The 22,594-nt window shown below is 43.0% G+C and overlaps 1 protein-coding gene across 1 annotated transcript in view; it reads left to right on the top strand.

Moving 5' to 3' along the window:
* DNER (delta/notch like EGF repeat containing) overlaps positions 1 to 22,594 on the top strand; it is a 274,382-nt gene that overhangs the window by 124,667 nt on the left and 127,121 nt on the right. The window contains exon 5 of the mRNA XM_019737353.3: positions 19,181 to 19,326. Within this exon, the coding sequence (XP_019592912.2) occupies positions 19,181 to 19,326 (146 nt within the window). The remainder of the gene's footprint in view (positions 1 to 19,180; positions 19,327 to 22,594) is intronic.

The raw sequence follows: 22,594 nt of genomic DNA, 5'->3' as shown, positions 1-22,594 counted from the left end.
GCCAACTCAAGGTATGTCTTTATAATCATAAATTCTCCTTTCTCCCTCTCCCTCAGCCCTTTATTTAAAAAATAAAGATAGCATATTTTGCTTGCAGATTAATGTGGAAAAATTAAATAGTAAGGAAAACTATATTGTAAAGAATTTCTTGTTAACTCTGGAGAGAAATACCTCATTACTCATCCAGTACTGGTGAATTTTAAGCCAAATCTTATTCATAGAATTTGATTGAAACATTTCTTTAAAACTTCCCTTGCTTCTTTTAACTTAGAGACAACCTTTTCAGGGCTGTGCCAGTTTACTGTCAAGCTTTTCTTAGCTTCTGTCAGTGCAAATTTCAACTAAGAAAGTGATTTTTTGAATTGCTGTTTTTACATCAAAGTTCTGCTCCTCTGCAGCATGTCTTGTTTTTTTTTCTTTCTAAGGTGGAGGGATGGGAGAAACGGAAGAGAGAAAGAGAAAGAAAGGAGAGAGAGGGCAGAGAACGAAGGAGAAAGAGAGAGAGGAAGACGGGGTGGGGTGTGGGGAGGGGGGGGAGAGAGAGAGAGAGAGAGAGAGAGAGAGATTGATTGATTTTCAGGGCTAAATATCTAAACCCCTGGGATTTTGGTTTTCTCTCACCAGAATGTAGTTTTCCAATTTACTCTGTTTTGAAAAATAAAAAAGGCTCTATGACAATAGATAATATAAATAATAGTCACATTTTTTTGGAAAGAAGAATACATTCGTTTGCTGTCTGGTTATCTGGTCTTTTCACTTAATGTATCACTGATATTCTTTTGTGTTAATAAACATAAACCTATAATATTTTTCTTAATGGCTGTATAGTGTTCCATTGAAGCAATGAACTATAATTTATTTAATCAGTATGCTATTGTTAAACAGCTCCCTTCTTTCTTTTGCCTCTTTAGACAGAATTTCAAACATTATAACCTATTTTGTCTGATGGTTTATTTGGGTTAAATTCCCAGATAAGGAATTTGCTGGACCAAAGGGTTTGTATGTGTTTTTTTTAATTAAAGTTTATTGGGGTGACAATTGTTAGTAAAGTTGCATAGATTTCAGATGTACAATTCTGTAATACATCATCTATATCTGACATTGTATGTTCACCACCCAGAATCAGTTCTTCTTCCATCACCATATATTTGATCCCTTTTGCCGTCATGTACCACCCCCTTCCAGTTTGTATGTTTTAATGACAAATTTGATACACATTATCAAATTGCCCTTAACTTCCTTTTAATTTTCACTCATGACAACCAGTTTATCTTTGAAATAGTGTATTATTCCTCTTCCATCAACTTTTGGCTGGATTCAACTGGAAATTGACATACACCTCTTAGAATCTTCCTTAACAATCTGAAACTTCTAGGGAACTCCTGAAGGGAAAAGTGGTCCTTAACAGTTTCCAGAAAAAGGACAGTTCAAGTCTCTTTAAGCAGAAGGTATTTAAAGTGGTTTTATCGCGATATGGCACTTAGATGTCAGAGTAATGGTAGATGAAATGGTTTCGTTGTATCATTCATTTGCACATCAGCACAATTGTAAAATGGTGAGAGAGGGGTGAGGAATGAGCAAGTGGCTGCCTCTCGTGGTCCCTGTCACATTGTCAAGCGCCGGTGACATTTCTCCCACTTCATGTTCTGTGAAGAAGAACATTCATATTCTAGAAGACTACAGCCGCTGATTCCATTTCCACGTCCTTCTCTTGCATTCTTTTGCTTCCCCACTTCAATATTATGAAGGGAGATATTTAAATTCCACTTATCATAGGCTTTTTATGAGGTCAGAGCTATTCCATGAGGATGGGGCAGAGGATTTCCAGAATGGACAAATATTTTGAAAACCTGTTCGGGAGGCTTTAGAGATGGTCACTTGCTTTTGACACAAAATCAGGTTAGTTCTAATTGTTTTTCATGAAGATATTGAGTTTAAAACTCAGAGCAGCAAGTAACTGAACCAAAGTAGGGCATGCCAGCAGGAAAGAAATGATCATTTTTGGTGAAGAATATAAATAATTAGGATTGCATCTCAAAAAGACTCTCTTGCTTTCTCTCTGACATTTGGGTTTTGAATGCCATGGTATTTTTGGCATTCACATGCATCCTTAACAGGCAGTGCTCTCATGGCTGTCCTCTTTTAATGCCGTGATCGTGAGTTTGACCTACAAAAGTTATATTTGCTTGGTAGACAAATGGAAAATCTCCTTAAATAAATAACACCGACAAATACTGTTTGGCTACCTCACCGATAACAGATGACAGCCTCTGGAACGCTACCCTGTGAAAACACGGGCTCTGCATCATCGGCACATCTATCCACATCCCTGTTTATCATCAGTAAACATTATTGATGAATTGCTATGTGTAGGACCCTATGCTCTGTACTAGGGACACAAGGATATATAAGGTCCCAAGTGCTGACTCTGAGAGTTTAGCCTTCAGGCAGACAAGACATGCTCGTTACAGATAAGTAACCCCGGTAAGTCTGGTCCCAGGACTCAGTCTCGTTCATGAAATTGTGTTCAAATAAACACAGTCCAGTAGTCAAAAAAAATGAATTAAAACACTTGAAATTTTTATTCATTTCTTTGAGGGAATAGGAATAGGAATAGGAAATACATTCCTGTTGGGCAACAAAAGTCGTATCAATCTTATCTCCTCCTCATTCCTCTCTTAATAGTCTTCGTGTGTTGGCACTTGCTTTGTGAAATTCTCTCTCCCACTCTCCACATCTGCTCCCTCAAATCTCAGCCCAACACCCAGGCTTTGAGCGCTTCCCTCCTTTCTCTTCCTGTTCTTTCAGTTCTTTATTTGGTACATCAGGGTAGCCTCTCTGTTGTTGGTCTGTTTTTAGTTCTTCTCCCTGTCATGTCCATCACCTGTGTTCTCTACAACCAAGAGCTTGGCTGGGAACTGACCCAGCAAGCAAAAGCCCTTCCCCCTTAGAAGCTGAAGTAAGAGGAAGGTTATACATATTCATATAATAAGTAATTGTTGCTCTTGTTAGATATAAATGGCTTGGAGAGGATGTTGCACGTGAAGTGGTAAATGAGAAGATAAAGGAGCGAATATTAAGTATCAGATGAGTTATACAGTCAATTTAAGGGCTACATGGACTCAGAAAGGAAGAATAATCACCAAGAGAAATCACTTTAGGCTTGAGCGTGGCCTTGAACTGAAGAGTAGGTGTGAGAAGGAAAGACATTCATTCAGGGTGAAAGGAATGGTGTGAGCAGTGATGTGGGAGGGAGAATGCACGTTTCAAAACAATAGATCAATTTGGCTGGAGCAGCACATTTCAATAAATAAGCCATGGAATGTTAGGGAAAGGGTAGGATGTAGGAGCCAGGCTGTCCAGGGGGTTGCACAGTGTGTTAAGGGTCTTGCATTTAGCTAGAAGGTGGCGGTGATTGAAGGTTTTAAGCAGGGGAGGAAGTGCAGATTGTGACAGAGGTGGTAGTATAATATGGTGAGAGCCGTGGAGTAGCTTTTGGTGGTGAAAATGAAGGGTCAAAATCAAGTGGGAGTGGCAGCAGAAAGCAGGACAGTGGATCGCAGGGACGTTGAGAAGGTAGCTTCAGTCGACATGATTGTATGTCAGGGCAGCGAGGGTGTGACTTAGAAGACAGAGTCCAAGGGAGCGATATCGGTTTCAAGTTAGGAGGTGTTATTAATGGGAATATTCCACGTTGGGAAGAAAGGCTCCTCTTGAAAAGGGTGGTGGCGCTTAGTTCAGATGTGTAGGTGACATTCAGCAGGCAGATGGAAGGGGAGAACCCTATTCCAGAGGGAAGCTATGGCTGGAGATTGAAATGTGGGGGTCTTTGGGGTGAAGGTTAGACTTGAAGCTGCTGGGAAGAAGCAACAAATCATGTAGAGAAGAGGGTTGGGGTAATGCCATCGTGTAGCTGCGTTTTGCACGTGGGAAGAGAAAGGGAGCCAGCCAAAGTGGCAGCACGGGGAAGACAAGAAAGAAGGTGGCAGAGAGGGAGACGGAGGGGAAAGTGAATCGGAGAGGGGACCCGAAGGTCCCAGCTCTTAGAGGCAGCGTTGCTCTGAGCGGCCATAGACTCTGCGGGTGTCCTTCCCATGTCGGATGAGACCGTTTCCTCCTGCAGCCAGGCCCCAGCCTTGACATCACCCTTGAACTTGTTTACTTCTCAAACGCGTGTATTAAGAAGTCCCTTCTCTGACTTCAACATGCCCGCACACATCTCTCCACCCCCACTGCTGTCCCCTGGCGCAGCCCCCAGACTCTCTCCCTGCTTTTACCCCTGCCTCCTACCATCGAGCCGTATTCAGGAGGACCACGTCATGTCCTGCCTTGGCTTACAACCCTGCGCGGCTCCCATTTCATAGAGAATGGGAGCCAAGACTAGAAGTCCTCCGAGGCCTGAATCCTCTGACCTCGTCTCTCACCACTTGTCCTCACGCTCCTTCCACTTGGACCGTGTCTAGAACTCCCCAGGCATCATCCCTTCTCAGGGGCCTTTCTACTGGCTACCTCCTCCCTTACCTGCTCCGTGTCCTCGCTTACCTTTCACCTGTAGTGACCCCCCTCTTGTACACTGCAACCTCCCTTCTCGTTTGGGCCTCTAGGGCTCCATAGCCCCTTCTCTGCTCTTCTTTTCCCCATAGAACTTACCACTTTCTACCAGAGAACATAATGTACACCTTTTCACCTGTCTCTCCTGTGAGCCTGTAACCACAACGAAGGCCGGAAACTGTACAGGTGGTTCACTATGTATGAGAAGTACTTACTGCAATGGCTCCTTCATAGTCGGCACATAACAAATAGTTACTGAATTGCTGGGCAGTAATAAGTGTAGAAACCCTGCTTAAACTTGCGGATGCAAAACAGCTGAAAAAACAGCCGGCAGAGGTGCTGCGTGAGAGTCTCATGTGACTGAAAGTGCAGGTATGGATCTGCCTTCAGTAAGTGCCTCAGAAAATTTAATCAGACAGGTCTGCAAGAAAATTACAGCCCCTGAAATATTTGGTTTTGGCTTGTTTTCGATTTTGTGCGTTTGACCTTATTTTATAGAATACATTGTTGAGTTACATAGATGCACGTGCCTTTAGCCTTTGGTCATACACTCAAAGGTGCACGTATGTATGTTATGTGCACACACACACACGGATGCTCACTTGTGTATACACTCACAGATGCACATCCGTACATAGATTTGTATGTGTAGAGGTGCACAGACACGTCTACACACACATATGGCTTGAAGGACCTGGCAGGTAGATAACGTTAAAGGATGCAGCTTGGAACATGTGAGAATGAGCATATAGCGATGTGTAAGACTGGGCAGTTAGTTTGGAAAGAAACAGAGCTTTTAGAGTTGGAAATAATGGTAGTAGTTATGTGGAGGGTCTAGGACGTAGCTAACATTTATGAATAAAAAATGATCAGCAAATTCACAAATTAATTTTCTATTAATGTGCTAGCTTTATTTCAAGAAGCATTCCTTTAAAATATTAAACTGTGATCAGCTTCTACAAATTAGCCTGATTCCAAAGCTTGCGTTTCACACTGGGGAGCCAGGTCCACCCCCACGGGGGACAGGCAGCCTTTTTACCAAGGCTGGAGCCCCCAGTGCACACTAGAAAGGGAAATTCGAAAGACTGAGACCCACTTGATGTGTTTGATATTGTTCTCTTTGTTTCCAATGTGAACAAAGGTTCATTTTGTTTTGTTTTGTTTTGTTTTTGGACCTCTGCCTTACACACTCTGATTCCTGTTAGATTTTCCAATAGTGAAGGCAGTCTGTTCAAACAATGTCAGATTGGGATTTTGGACTATAAAGGTTGTAAGGAGATGGATAGAATTTTTAATTTGCCACATTGACTATTACAGAAACAATCGATTATCAGATAGCGAGCGGTCTGAGGACTTTCGTAAAGACTGAAGCCTAAATGAAATCTGTTCTGGACAGATAAAGGAAACCCTTTTCAGTCCACTGAGGTGATGGTCACACTGAATTAAAGAATTTAATTTTGGGAGAGAGCTGATTGGGAATAGGGACAATCTGTAATTCACTCTTTCTTGATAAGCCCCCGAAACAGGATTGGTGGTATTGTTCATGGGTTGGAGCAGGACATGGTTTATGAAGCTTGCCACCTAAATGGGTTTGGGTCTCTGTGTTCAGCAGAGCCCCTGGCTGAAGGGGAAGCCGCTTTGCTGTGTGCTTGGAGCTGTTTTGATTACTGCAACCACCGAGGCTGTTAGCTAGAGCAAGAGGTCAGGGACATGTGTTCTTGTCGCCACCAGCTTTCTTTTCTGGGTTCCTTGTTGATCTTTGCTATTTGGTCCTTTTTATATCCTTGTACTTGCTGGCACCACATCTAAGGTCACTTGTCCTTCCTCCCAGAAATATTTGTTGAGAGCTAGGCCCCTGTTTGGTGCTGGTGATAGGGCAGTGAACAAAACAAACAAAATCTTTGCTCTCATGAATCTTACGTTTGAGTGGGGTGACAGGCAATAAACAATTCTGCAAATAAGTAGAAAATTACAATTGTGATATGCACAATGTGCTATGACTGTAGTTGATAATAAAAATCTGATTGATAGAACCTTGGGGAGTAAAGATCACTACCTTGAACGAAGATGAGTAGGTGGAGGTATTGATGAGGCAATGGAGGCGGTTAATCCTTCCGGGCAGACGGTTGGAACCACGTGTGCAAAGGCCCGGTCGTTACACAGAGTACATCACCTCATGGTACCGGAGGAACTGCAGCAAGGCCATGAGGCCGCAGCTTAGAAAGCAAGGGTTAGAGAGGTGAGGATGTGGTGAGAAGTAGGCTGGGCCAGCCCTGCTCGGCTGTGGAGACCACACTAGAGCCAGCAAGGGGAGCTGTTGAAGAGAAGGATCTGCTCAACACGTTCCTCCTGTGTGAGGTTCCTACTGAAATACATTCATCTTAATTTGGCAGAAAAGAAATCGTCCTTATAGCAGCTTCTCTGCCCGGCCGTCAGACACCTGGGGTAGTTGGTGAACCCTTCAGTCTTTGGTCACACCCCCAGGGATTCTGATTCACTGGGTCCGGGTGGAGCCTACACAACAGTTTATGACATAAACTGTAGGGAATTCTGACTCCCTGCAGATTCTTCGCATTTGTGAGTCAGGTAGGAGAGGGGCTGAGTGGTGGAGACATTTCTGAAGCTCCAGAAAGTGGGGCAGATAGGTAAGGCTGCCTCTGAGCATCCTGAGGACGGAGGCCAAGGGTGTGACTGTTCTTGTGATGGGAATGCTCACAGGAGCTCGAGATAGCGCGACCAAACCGGCTGAAGCTCAGTTGTCGTCTCCGTACCTCCCAATTTTCCTCTCTCAAACTGTCGTGTGCTACCGGGGCTTCATTGCAATCCATTGGCGAGTTCTATTTTTAGTGCAGTAAATACCTGCCCTGAAAAAATAAAGGTGTCATGCATAATTCAAGAGCAAATGCATCTCAAATTAGAAATCTCACCAAACACTTGTAAGTTCAGGTAACTTCTTTCATAGGACCTTGAGTTACCAGACAGTCTTGTCAGTGGCCATTTAAATGTGGGATTTTGAATAAAAGCAGAGCAAAGACATGTCATAGAAGAAAGGCAGTGGAAAGACCATGTTCACAATGTTTGCAACAGCCAGGAAAGTAAACATGTTAATCAACAGCTTTTCATGTTAGCTCATCTCGAAGGCCCGATTCCCCGACTCCCTGATGTTTATAGCTATCCACTGCCCAATTATTGTGCATTTATAGTCTCCCGCTGCCCTCCCATCAACACAGAGAAGTGATGAGTTATTTTGGCATTCATAGTAATGCCATTAATCAGGATACATTCATTGAGTATTAATGACTGGATGTGGTGGGCAATTGTATATGAGTTGTACATTAGTTTAGCAATTGATTTACTAGTATTTGATGAGTTGAAACTGTACTAACAGAAGATTAAGTGATACAATTCCAACTGATGATGAAAAGGCCATCAAATAGACATTGAAAAAGAGATTAAATAAAGAATTTCAATTGTATATTCTGTGTGAGCCAACAAAATTTCAAAGGAAAGTGCAAATTAATTTTCATGTTCTACCCATGGGTATTTAGAAACTGGCGTTAAAAACTGTGTCCAATTAGAATGTGGTTTTCATATGAAATGAGGTTTTTTTTGTTTGTTTTGTTTTTGCAAAATGGAGATTAGTTAATGTCAGAAATAGGCACATGGAGAGATTTGACAGCCCTAGTTGTAAATTTTGCTTCAAAAAAGGATTTTATAATTTGAATATTTTTATATCACTATGTCCATTATATTGGCCAGTGTCTCTTGTGTTAATTCCTGGTTATACATTTAAAAATTGTCTTTTAATTGTGTGTATTGTAAGCATACATGGTATATATATTATAACTTTAAGTAAAGCCTAGAGCTTAGCTTTTAACAGTAGAACCTAGACATTAATTATTCAAAATGGCAGGTAATGAAAGTCACATTGCTATGAATGGGTAGTATACTTTTATTTGGACATTATTTTTAAATTCTAGGAAGAATTTTTACAAGTAGCGGTAATTAAAAAAAATTCCATTTCAAAGTTTTGACTCTAAACAACCTCCTTGTTTGCATCTCGGCACTGCTCTTTTCCAAGGGGACATACTTTCCCAGAGCCTTTTCCTCAGACCTACGCAAGATTTAAGTTCCAGTTATGTCCCAGTTCGAATAGATGTTGGTTTTTGATATTGCTGTTGATGATGGTGATGATGATGGTGGTGATGGTGGTGTTGTTGGTGGTGATGATGGTGATGATGACGATGGTGATGGTGGTGGTGTTGTTAGTGATGATGATGGTGGAGTTGATGATGGTAGTGGTGGTGATGATCGTTGCTATGAACTGAAGTTTGTGTCCCCCACAATGTTGAAACTGTAACACCCAATGTAATGGTACTTGGAGGTGGAGCCCTTGGGAGGCAATTAGGGTTAGATTAGATCATGAAGGTGGACCCCCCATTGTGAGATTAACGCTCTTATAAGGAAGTGAAGGGACTTTGTCTACCATGTGAGGTACAGCCAAAAAGCAGCTGTCTATTACCCAGGAAGTGGATCCTCACCATGAACCTGACCTTGCTGGCACTGTGATCTCTGACTTGCACCTTCCAGAACTGTAACAAATACATGTTTGTTGTTTAAGCCACCCAGCCTATGGTATTCTGTTATAGCAACCTGAACTGACTGAGACAATGGTGGTGGTGATGGTGGTGATGACGGTGATGGTGATGACAATGATGGTGATGGTGATGGTGGTGATGGTGATGGTGGTGATAATGATGATGATTTATAGAGTCCTTACTATATGCCCCACTGTACTAAATGCTTTGCCCATGTTAGGACTTTCAATCATAACAACTACCATGGGAAATGGTAATATTATTATCTGCATTTCAGAGAGAAGGAATCCAAGGCATTAAGGGTATAAATAACTCTTCCAAAGTCACGGAGCTGGTGAGAACTCAGGCCATTTGGTGGTAGAGCCTGGTATAATCTCCTCTTACCCTCATGTTAGCACATGGGCCTGATTACTCATTTTAGTATTTACTGTAAAGCCACTAAGCAGGAGACATTCATTTGGAATTAATAAATGGATTTGTGGACAATTACCCATTTCTGTAATTTGAAACACACATTATATACAGAATACATAAAAGTTAAAATCAAATTATAGCATATAGTTGCTGTTAATGTGTACATTTAGTATATCCCTATATAATACGAGGAATGACATTCGATATTTTTCCTAAGCTGGCGCTCAATTCCTTATCAGTCCTTCACTGTCTGATATAAGGTGAACCACCTTGATGGCTAACCTGGCTTTATAAATAATAAGGAACAGAAAGCAGAGGGGGAAGTGGTGGAGTTAATATTTTGTGAGTTTGCGACCCTAAGTAGTAGCTAAATGGCAATTCCTTTGGCGCCAAGTGGTGGAGATGGTGGGGTGTGGCACAGGAGAAGGAATTTTATATGATCCTTTTGCAGGCCTGTGTTGGTTAGGGTACAGTCTAAGCTGTTGCCATAGACAGACCTCAAATACAGTTCCAGGTTAATTTCTCTATCATGTTGCAGTCTGGATGCAGCTGCTCCAGGGCATAGAGATTCCACCTCTGGATTCAAAATGACTGCCTAGCTGTCACCATTACTTTGGCATGTGAGCCAGTGGGAAGGAGGAAAGGACAAAGGGAACACAAGCTTAATCTTCTTAAATGTACAACACAGGGTGCCACACATCCTGTCACTGAGTCCGAGAAGAGGTGTGCTCTTTAGCTGGTGGCCTCGTTCCCAGCAAAAACTCCAAATTCTACTAAAGGGATGTGGGGAGAATAGACTCCAGTGGGCATCTAGCAGTTACTGACACGGTTCCGATGCTCAAGTTTTACTTAGGACAAATAATTTAGTCTAATATTCAAGGAGAAAGGAGCGTGGTAGGGTGAACACCTTGAAAAAAATTAAAAATATCGCATCCTGGACTAGTAACCCTTATGATGGTTACTTTGTTGTGGGAAAAGGTACTTCTTTGGGAAAAATGTGGAATGTCAACCTAGCAACTCTCAATCTAAACTTTTTGGTTCATTTTTTAAGCCTCTGTTTTGATACTGAATTTTCAGTTTTTTCTGTAGGATGAGTAGCGGGTGCTGCTGAGATGCTGATAAAGGTGGGAAGCAGTTTTTAAGGGCTGCTATATCTGACAGATTTGGTGAGGGAAAAAACGATCTATATTCAGGTGCTAGCAAGTATATTGTATTTTTTCTATAATATCTCCCCACTATCTTTATAATTTGATAGAAAAATAATCCAGTTGACCCTCGAACAATGTGGGTGTTAGGGGCGCTGACCCCCCACACAATCGAAAATCTATGTATAAATTTTGAGTTCCCCCAAACTTCATTTGTCTTTTCGTATCCATGGGGCATTAGTTCCAGGACCCCCCACAGATACCAAAATCCGTGGATGCTGAAGTCCCTGTATAAAATGGCGGAGAACAATGCATACAATTGACCCTTTGAATCCCCACATTCCCAACCGTGGTTGTGAAACCCAGGGATATGGAAGGCCAACTGCACATTTATTGAAAAAAATCTGTGTGTAAGTGGACCCATGCAGTTCAAACCCATGTTGTTCAGAGTCAACTGAACTTAACATATACTTTTCATAGTCATTTGGCCAGGTGTAACCTACCTGATGACTTAGATGAGTGACAATGATTAAAGTATCTGGGCAATTGCTGTTATGTGCTACTGTGCCTCCTAAATCAGAAAGCATTTTTGGCCATACCTTTACTCAGGAAACCCCAGGAAATGAGATATTCCAAATGGGTAAATTTTCCAAAAAAAAAAAAAAAAAAAATTTACTTCTGATGCTGTAAGCATCAGAACTTAAAAGCAAGCAAGCAAGCAAGCAAACGAGCAACAACAAGACCCAGTCTTTTACCTGGAAATCTAAAGAAAGTTTTGTTTCGAGAAGATGGAAAGACCTTGGATGAGGTTCTGGGAAGGTTGGGGTAGCCAGGCAGGCTCTCCAGCGAATGAGGCATCGTGGTGTTAGTACATGGGTGTAGTAATAGCCTTGGTTAGTGCTCCATCTCCCACTGAACTGCTGGGCTGCTGGCGTTCTTTATACTTGCAATGGAAGGAAAGCCGCGTTCGGTACAAAGAGGTGCGTCCATAAGTCCTGTTTTAGTGTCACGCTGACCTGGACGTTATTTAGGTTCAGCTTTGCTCCCTGAATCAAGCTCTGTTTATTGCCTCTGGCCTGACGTCAAAAGACAATTTGTTTCTCAGGTTTTGCTTCCCAAACCACAAGTATTGAGTCACAAATCCACGGGGATCTGACTGGCTTAGAAAGCTTTGCACTAACCTCCATCCCACTTTCTAAAGAGTCAGCAGAGATATGCCATCTCACTTGTGCTTCTGTGGCACGAGATGTAGGCATGGGGGTGTTTGCCTTCCCCAAATCAATGCAAAAACCCTGCGTCTCTCGCTGGAACTGCCATCTGTTTCAGACCTTTCCTGTCTCTCTGGTGCCAGCCATGGGACTTCCTGGACTGTGAACAGTTTTTATAGGTTCTAGGTTTGTGCCAAATGACTTGCCAGTCTTAATAGGAAAACTCACAGTTTGTTTCCAACATTTACTGCTCAAGTGTTTACAGCTAGAACTTTTCTTTTGCACGTATGCTTTCCCTCTAACAGGAAAGAAAATGGTCTTTAGCCGATCCACTGAAGTGAGATGCAAATCTCATTTGCTATTAATCCCAATGAGGTATTAACTACAAAGTCCATTTAAGACTCTTTAGTGTTAATATTAAAGAAGACAAGTGGTAAAAGCAACAGTTAATGGCCTGGAGCCAGCCGTGTCTATGCTGTCACTGAGGCTGGACCATTGCGTTCCAGAGATAATGACTGGACCCCTTTCAGTTGCTCTCAACTTCTCATTGGCCCCAAGGGAGGTGAGTTTGGCAGTCACTGTTTTAAAAGGACTATAACATGGTAGAACATTTTATTACAGTGGTAATGAGCACAGTGTGGGGTTGAGGGCTGGGGAGTGTTAGTGTATGTTTGTGAGAGAGTTGGGGGAGTGGGGACATAGGGAGCAAGGATTGAAGGGAGGGAGAAGGAAACCCAATTTTTATTTGTCATCATCACTAGTTACTCGAGGGTGTTAAGAGATCCCTGGATAATCTTTGGAGAAAGTTTTCCTTTATTACAGTTGTAAAACTCATTAGGGAAATCACCCAGTTGCATTGCAAGTAGAAGGGGGCTTTCAATTGCCATGGTGTCTTTTCCCTCCTCTCTGCCTCCTTCCCGCCCTTCTTCCCTCCCTCTTCTCTTTCTTCCTTTCTGAATTTTGAGTGGAACTGTGTAGAGTCTTTGAGACTTTTTCCTTTGTTGTGGACCTCAGAAATCTTTTCTTTTCTTATCAGTCCCACGATGGAAAAATCATAGAGCTATTTCTGTTTTGTTTTGTTTTGTTTTTCCTTTAGTTTTTCTTTATTGTGGTAAAATACACGTAACAAAATGTACCATGTTAACCATGTTTAAGTGTACAGTTTAGTACATTCGTGCTGTTGTGCTCCCATCACCACTATCCATCTCCAGAACTCTTTTCATCCCGCAAAACTGAAACTCTGTGCCCATTAAACAACAACTCCCGTTCCTCCCTACACCCAGCACCTGACAACCACCATTCTACTTTCTGTCTTTCAGTTTTTGCCTAGTGTGATTCTGCTATTGTCTGGTAACTAAGCAAAACGAAGTTTATATTGTGAATCTTGGCCTGTAAAGCTTGGAGCTTGGTTCTGGGCCCTGTACTGTCTCTCTTCTCTCCCTAAGTGTGCTCTCCCTTGTCCCAATGATATAATACGGTCCATATTTAGATGAGGCCCAAATTTAAATCTTCATCCCTGATGTTCATAACTATCCATGTCCCATGTCCCCTGTCCAACCACCAACTTGACTGCTCCATTTGGGGTCTCATCAGTGCCTCACATTTAATATGTTCACAGTGGAAATCATGATTCACTTGCCTACCACCCCCGCCCCCACAAGGTTGCTTACACTACTTACGTATGATTTCTTCCTTTCTCTCATACGCTACACAAAAGTGTTCTCGGTTCTTCCTGCCAAATACGATCTTTCAAAAAGCATAAATCATGTGGTACTCTCCTGCTTAAAACTCTTCAGTGGGTTATCATTGCACTTGGCAGGGAATCCAAGGTTCATTAGACCCCCCGGGGATCGGGCTCCTCCTGTCCCTCTGTCCTCATCAAGGTGCTGGCTATTGACACACTGACTTTCTCATCCACCTGACACAGAGTCCTCCTCCACCTGACACACTGACCTCCTCCACCTGACACTGACCTCCTCCAGCTGACACACTGACCTCCTCCACCTGACACACTGACCTCCTCCACCTGACACACTGACCTCTTCCACCTGACACACTGACCTCCTCCACCTGACACACTGACCTCCTCCACCTGACACACTGACCTCCTCCACCTGACACACTGTCCTCCTCCACCTGACACACTGTCCTCCTCCACCTGACACACTGTCCTCCTCCACCTGACACACTGACCTCCTCCACCTGACACACTGTCCTCCTCCAGCTGACACACTGTCCTCCTCCACCTGACACACTGTCCTCCTCCACCTGACACACTGACCTCTTCCACCTGACACACTGACCTCTTCCACCTGACACACTGACCTCCTCCACCTGACACACTGTCCTCCTCCACCTGACACACTGTCCTCCTCCACCTGACACACTGTCCTCCTCCACCTGACACACTGTCCTCCTCCACCTGACACACTGTCCTCCTCCACCTGACACACTGTCCTCCTCCACCTGACACACTGACCTCCTCCACCTGACACACTGTCCTCCTCCAGCTGACACACTGTCCTCCTCCACCTGACACACTGTCCTCCTCCACCTGACACACTGACCTCTTCCACCTGACACACTGACCTCTTCCACCTGACACACTGACCTCCTCCACCTGACACACTGTCCTCCTCCACCTGACACACTGTCCTCCTCCACCTGACACACTGTCCTCCTCCACCTGACACACTGACCTCCTCCACCTGACACACTGGCCTTCTTAGTTATTTCACTGGCTCTTTCTTAGGCGTCAGGTCTCAACCTAAGCTACCTCCTACTTGGAGCTCAGTAAACACCAGCTGAAAGCTCAATGAATGAGCTCAATGCTTCCTCCATCCCTATACTGCTCCCCACCCCACTTTACAGCACTAGTTTACTCACTGGGAATGCATGGACTGTCCATTTAGGGTGAGTCAATATTTCAGCCTCATAATCAGAATCCTAGACTTGGACTGTACACAATTATGATTTAAACAAATGCTTATTCAGGAAAAATTTCCAAGAACTCTAATTTTACATTTGTTGTGGTTGGAATGGGGAGTAAAACGTCCTGAAAATGAGAAGATGATAAAATATCCTTTTGTCACAAAAGGTGTGAGAACCCCTGAAACTTTTGGTGGACCTTCATTTTCTTTTCCCCATTTCTGCTTTACGTGTTTTTCTGTATTAGTGTTTCCTTTTCTTCTGTTTTATGCAGTCTATCCTATGATTTGGTTTTTCTTTTCCCTGCCTAGTCTTCTTCCCTCCCTCCCTCCTTCCTTGTTTCTCTCCTTTCGTTTATAAATCTCCTCTTTGTATTTCCCTTTCTTGTTTGTAATTTCAATAAGCCTTAAATTGGAGCAACTTCATAGCCTCTAATGTGACAAAAGTTCTTTGGGTTTTGAAAAGACCATAGAAAATGCAGGTGCTGACAAAAGCCCACTCTGAAACGTCACTGTAAACAGAACCAGACTGTCATCCTCACTCCTGCTTGGCTAGTTTTTGTCTCCAGTTGATCAGTTGGCCAGTGAAGCTTGCCCTTAAATATGAGGGCAAGCTTTTCTATCCAGCTGTGTATTAGGAATGCTATTGTATTTATTGATTTCATGCCATTAAGGAAGAGAAAAATCATGACCATTTGCTCCGCGTTTCTTGTAAGTGTGTTAGAAATATCCGTTGATGTGAGTACTGTGTCAAGGAAATCACACTGGCTTTTCAACAACTCTCGAATGACCACTTATACAGCCCCAAAGAACTTCTTTGTTGAGAGAGGAATTCTATTTCACTTCAGAGCCTTCCTTCTGCCCCTTGGTAAAGGGCACGGTTCCTACTCTTGGCATGTGGGATTTCCTGAGGGCTACTTGGCTCTCACCCAGCTGCAGGTTGAGGAGAGTCAAATCCGATGGTATGGCTTTTCATTCTGAGGAACTCAGAAGCATTTTCCCTGAGGCACGATCAAAGGGCGGTGCAAACAACTTACTGAAAGTAGACTCTGACCTGGAAGGAGCCACCAGGCACTGTTCTCATCGTGTAACCGTATTTTGCTGAAAATAACATGCGTATCCTGTTGACTCAATTTGGGGAATTAGATGACATACCGTGTTTCCCCGAAAATAAGACCTAGCCGGACAATCAGCTCTAATGCGTCTTTTGGAGCAAAAATTAATATAAGACCCGGTCTTATATTATAGTAAAACAAGACCAGGTCTTACATTGATTTTTCTCCAAAAGACGCTTTAGAGCTGATTGTCCGGCTAGGTCTTATTTTCGGGGAAACACGGTAATTAGGAAGTACGCAGTAATGTGTGACACACTGTTGCAAAGATTGATTTCTTCAATAGTTTACTAAAGAATTGTAGGGCCAAAATACTCACAGTCTTATTAAGTAAATAAAGCTCATATAGAAACCTTTATCAAAGTTGTGTCCAGGAACTTCTGAGACCTATGATGTGGAGGGAATATAAATATTGTTCCAATAGCACAGTCGCCAGGACTTTCAAAAATAGGTACATGAAATGTGCTTTCAGAGGCTCACCTAGATGCCTCTAATTCAATGTGACTGTTACCTTAGTAGTAAAATTACTTATGTAACTTAGATTAGTTTTTCTACCAGACTAGTGGTTCTTACCTGGAAGCACATTTCAGAATCATTTAGGGAGTCTTTTTCAAAAACATGCCTTGCCAGGGGTCCACCTCAGACTATTGATTCTGAATAACTTGTGTTGGAGGCTCGCTATATGTACTTGGAAAAAGCCTCTGCAAAATTATGAGGCTTCTGGTTTCAGAATGAGCTAAGGACCCCTGCTCTCAACTGTGAGTTTGGTGTGGCAGAAACCAAGGGTGGCTCATCTTTGTAACCCTAGCATCTAATACAGTGCCTGGTTTGTAGATGTGAACTCAGTAAATGGTCATTGAGGAAATGGAAGCAAATGATCTAGAAAACTATACTGTGAATATTTGAACTGCTTATTCATTTGAATTTCTACCAAGTAAATTTAATAATTGAACAGAATTTTAAAAATAACCTCTGGAGGTAGGCCTCTTCTACACAATTACGAAGTGTTATGTGGTCTAAATGCTTAGTAAGTAGACAGATGATAAAGATTTTCAGTAATTTGATGTGAAAGAGAACAAAACGAGGGTATGAAAAACACCTTTATAAGGACTGATGTCTGATTTCCCTCTATTATTTTAGGTATAAAAATACCTTTTTTGTAATAAGAACTCTGGTAGCACCCCAATATTGTATCAGGCTTTATTTCTCTGTCAAGCCGAATCACAAGTGGATAAGCAATTATTTCTTTAGTAAACTGGTACTTATGCACTTAAAAGTTGCTGTTCTTCCAAGTGGACATGCTGGTGACAAGACATTCCGGAAAGTTCTCTTTGGGAATTACCTTTGCTGTTCGGTCCATATATGTACCTGCAGACTGACTTCCTACTTGCCCCTCTCTAAGACTTGTCCTTGCCATCAAGGAAGCTTCCATAGAGGTGGTATGACCAGAAACCATCCAGGGCATAAAGTAATCGCGGACCTGTACATGATCGCATACACTGGCGCACAATGATAGAGCTCAGAGGGGCTGGGATATGAGGCAAAGCTCATAAATAAGGTGAGATCTGAGCTCTGAGATGGAAGGGAGAGGAGGATCCCAGGCAGTGGGGGTGTCGTGGAAACGTTTACAGGGTTGGAATGAGCAAGGTGTGTAAAGGCGGCTGGTAGGAGGTGTGAGGTGTCTCCATAGTGGGGGACCATGATGGAGGAACTAGAAAGCCCTACAGAGGAGGCACCTAAACTGCCCTTTCCCTTTTGTCCCAACGCCAATTTACCATAAAGATTTCAATAGGCAATCCTAGGAAGAAAACAACTAGTGTCTGTGGACATAAAATACCACGGGATGTCAGACCGGCAGTGCCTGTCTTAGCCCAGAGACCAGGAGACATTGGTCTTCGAATTCAAAACTGGACGTGGAGGCATATCTCCTCCACTCTGCTCCGACTTGCATTCATTTCCCATCGTGACCTCAATGCTTGTGAATTGAACTCAATATTTTGCTGCTGTTTGGAAGCTGCCTCCTGCCTGTCACTGCATGTGCACTCTTGCACTGCTGTGGGACTCGGCGCTTTGCAGATTCCTGGTCTCAGGATATGAAGAGGGAGGGGATCCTGCTGTCTTGTTGCCTGAGACAGCCGCACTTTGTGCCTGTGTCCAGCGCAGTCATGGAAAGCACCTCGTTTTGATCCGAAAAGAGTCCCAGTTTTCATGATGAATTCTGTGGCCACCCTATTTTGGGGTTATTATCCTTACTTAACACATGAGGAAACTGGGGCTCAGAGAGGCATGGCTGTCTAGGGTTATTGTCACACCTTGTCTTGAGCACTTTTTATGGGTAATGCAGGAGTCTTCCTTCTGGATGATGGAAGTGTTAATTATAAGATATTCTTTTTAGAATGAAAAGCTGCACATAAATAAATGAACTCTCTTATTAGAAAAAGAGACACATTCTTAGTGAAATAATTATATCATTGATGCAAAATATTCACAGTATTTATTTCTTTATTCCAGTTGGAGGCTATTTACTCCATGTTTATTGCTATCTACTATGTACAAATGGCTGCACTAGACGTAAAGATCATTCAACAATAAATATGACACATCACGGATATGGTGATCAGTGTTCAACTATGATTGGTCCTGTTTTATTTGATGGTTAAAACCATGTAACTTAATACTGTGCAGTCAGATCGATGACGAGTAAGATGTTCACTGATAAGCCTAACACAGAATGTGGGCCCGCGTTGCATGCCAGCCTGTGAAAGCCCTGGGAGCTGCTCAGGCTGGTGATGGGTGCAGCCTTGGGGGACATTTAGTGCTCGTGACCACCCCAAGGAGCCAGGAGGAAGAAGAGCGGGCAGATGCAGTCAGGTGGCGTCCTGGGAGATGGGTTCAAATTGGAGAAGTTAATTCTAAGATGTTAGAGAAGGGATGGAATTGAGCGACAAAGTGGCCCCCAGAGGACAAGGGCAGGAACGAAGCAAAGGGATCTGAGGTGATGACAGAAATGCCTGGAGCTCCTTTTCCTTGGCCTTAGGTGTTTCTCAGGATGTCGTAAACGCCTGAGGTCCGAATGGCCTCTGTGTGTGCTTCATGCCTTTGCCTAACTTACTGCTTCTTGTTGTGTTGGCCAGATTTGAATGCTGTGTAAACTCCATAGGTCTCGTGAAAAGAACGCTGGTAACACTTGACTCTACATTTCCTGTGTGTCCTATTTTCTTTTAGGTTTTGTGAATGACTCAGTTACTAAATCGATCGTGGCTTTGCGCTTGACTCTGGTGGTGAAGGCCAGCACCTGCACGCCGGGGGAGAGCCATGCAAACGACGTGGAGTGTTCAGGAAAAGGAAAATGCGTCACGAAGCCATCAGAGGTAAGGGGACACTGGGCAGCTTAAAAAAAAAAAAGTATATATATTTATATATATATGTATATAGTTTACATAAATGTATTAAAAAAGCCCTCTGAATTTCTGGTTTCAATCATGTATTAGTATGCAACATACAGACACATAAATCTCCATATAATTTTTAAAGTAATTATAATAAATCTGTGCAGTGCTAGACCTTCTTGCTTTGGTATGAGGTAGAGATTTTGTGAGAAGTAGCAGCCATCATATCTGGTAGCAGAATCAAGAAAAATGGAAGAATGAAGAGGTAAGCACGGGGTCATTTCCTTCCCAGTTATTACATAATTTATCCCTCCTTAGACATCGCATTTCCCCAGCGCTGTTCACAGTTGCAGAAGTAAAAGTAAGAGAAGGAACCGAGAAGAGGCAGGGATAAGAAGGCTGACATCATTTTTTGACTTTCGTGGCCCAGCGTCATCAGCGCTATGGGAGACCTGAGCCTGTTCCCCCTTTTCTTCAGTAGCTCAGGTCGCAGGGTCATGAGGTTTGGAGCAGGGGCCACGTACAGTTTCTCCTCCTTCTTCTGGTTAGTGACGGGATCCAGCATCCAACCAGCAAAGAACTGTAGCAGCCTCTGAGGCCAGTCACTGTTAGTATAGGGGTCCCTTAAAGATGGCAGATGGACTCCATCTGAGCATGCTCAGAGAGGGTCACTGTGCGCCTTGTAACGGGGCCCGTTCCACTAGGGCACGTCTGTTCCTCTTACCACCTGCTATTTCTGTCTCCAGGATCCTTTCCTCCATTTTCTTCTCCCCAGTTCTACACATCTTTCTGTTGGACAGAGTTCATGTTATAAGTGAAAGTGGGTCTCTGAATAGGAAAAGAGCCTGATTCGTTTTAGACCAATTTTAAGAGTAGCACTGCTAAGTTATCTTTGGTGACACCTCCTTATGGTAATGACAGCACATTCAGTAGTGGCGCACTTGGCCAGGTGGAAGGAATGGGGCTAACTGACAAAAGGGAAGTAGGAAGATGCTGCTCGGGTCACCTTGGAAAGCCCGTGATTTTGATGTTTTAGGTGGAATACTGCAGTAGCCTAAACACACCACTTTTCTGCAAGCTATCCCTTGTAGGGGCAGAATATGGTCAGAACATGAGAACACAGTGGGGATAATAATTTCTGCTAAATCTTTGAAAAAGAACATAAATGTAAACCAAGGCCAAAATGAAATCCCTGGGAGAGAGGAGAGTGTCTGGTGTAAAGCCAGGAGGTGATGCATGAGGTCCTGAGTTGAGCTTGCCCCGTGGACCCCATTTCCTTGTATCTCAGCCCACTTGGACCTGTTTCTCCTCTCTCTTGGGGGAAGGGTCATTTATCAACTTATTTAATGGAAAAAAAGAAGGGTACTGTGTTCTTCTATGACAGTCAAGACTAGGATGCCATAACTTGAGAAAAGATGAGAATCGAGAGGAAGAGTGTCAGATCTTCCCCAGTGGAGCTGCAAAGAAGAGACCGTGGTCTTCCCCAGATTCATTCTTCCTATTCCCAGTGAATAATTCTGAGGCCTGATCAGCCCTCAGAAAGATCACATTGGCGAAAGAGAAGTGCCTCAAACAAGGAACAGGGCACTCGTCTCAGAATTTTGGACTGACGAACGGGTGAAGATTCCTCGTGAGCTTTCTGTTGTAATGGGCGACCCTTCTGGGAAACGTCATCCATAAGGTGGTCACCATACTGTCTTCCATCGTGCGTGTTGCTGTGGTCAGCAGCACTCACACGGGTTTCATCTGCATGAAAGCTCTAGCGAAGAGGCTCTGCCTGCTGGTTTGGAATTGACTCATTGAAAAGGCCGTAGAAGTACGTAGCACCTGGCAGGTAACTTGGCAAATCTTACCAACGTGCTTTGTGTTCCATGAAAAAGTGACTCACAGGCCTTAGTGCGGAATCCATGCTCGTTTTAGCAGATCGCTGCAGAGGAAGCGCAGCTTCTTATGGGCACCAGCTCCTCTGAAGAGATCTGAGTGCTGCTCCCCGAGATGACTCCTCCACCCTCTGCCTCTACCTCCCAGCTCCAAGCAAGTTGCTTCTAGAGTATTGAGCCTCTGCTGTTGATTCTGTAAAGCCTGCATTTACCTTCAGTGAATTTAAGAAAATTGTGTCCAGTCATCTTATCTGAGCCATTATAATTACCCTTGGTGACTCTAAGCAAATGATTAGGCTGACATTACCTTGTCCATTTGTAGACCCACCACATTGTTATCTTGGAGAGAAACATCTGGAAGCCAGTTCTACAGTTCACAAAAAGATGGTGGGAGTGCGAATGGAAAGATGGTTCATCGTTTTTGTGTCTACTTGAGTTCCGTGGCTTTTCGTGATTATTGTCATGATTTACGAGTAGTTTGCCAACAATAAAATACTTTTATTATCAAGTTTGTTTCTTTTTTTCACTCTTTCCTAAAATTAGAAGTTATCTATCCAGACTTCCACTCAATTTAAGAATCCACTCTGTAGTAGAAAACAAAAAGAACTGTATGGTGGTTTAATTTTATGGTTTCTAATCATTTTTATATCGTTTTATTAGATCATCCATCAAAATAAAAGCAATTCTGTTACTTCCCCACTACTCTCATTCGGTAATGGAACTCATTTCTTTGCTGTCAGATGTACTTTGGCTAGAGGATATTTCACAGTCCAAGCTGACGGGTCGTTTGCGATACAGCTTAAGCTTTCTGTTCTTTGTTATCGCACGATCCTGGGAAGGTCTTTTCAAATGTTTACTATAGCACTGCAAGGAGCTCTCTATTTTTAAAAACTGATTTTGTTACAAGGCTTGATTCTGATGTTTTCTTTTCCTTATAAAAAAAATTTGACTGTGGGCTACTACTTCTCTTAGAACTTTGTCACAAAGGTTGGCTGCTGTCTATTTGATGATTCCTTAATTACCTTAAAGGTGAATGTCAGGGAGTCACACAGTGATCTTTGCTGGTGTGGGCTTTAAACCTTCTTTAGATCCAATTAAGTTCCATGGACCCTGTCTCGCAAGAGCAAGAGCAAGAGATACGTATTAGTCATGGTTCTTCAGAAAAAAGGAACCAGTGGGAGATATATATATATATATATATATATTATGATTAAGGAGATTTATTTTTAAGGAATTGACTCTTTGTGGACCAACTCATTGTGGAGTTTCCATGAGTACAAAATTTGATGGAGGAGAGGCTGGCAGGCTGAATACTCAGAGTGTTGCAATTCGAGTACAAAGGTGGTCTGCTGGTGAACCAGGAATTGCTG

The sequence above is a fragment of the Rhinolophus sinicus genome, chromosome 17 (assembly GCF_057876585.1).
Source record: "Rhinolophus sinicus isolate RSI-liver-muscle chromosome 17, RSI-T2T, whole genome shotgun sequence".
Taxonomy (NCBI): Eukaryota; Metazoa; Chordata; class Mammalia; order Chiroptera; family Rhinolophidae; genus Rhinolophus; species Rhinolophus sinicus.
This window is presented reverse-complemented; position numbering and strand designations above follow the sequence as displayed.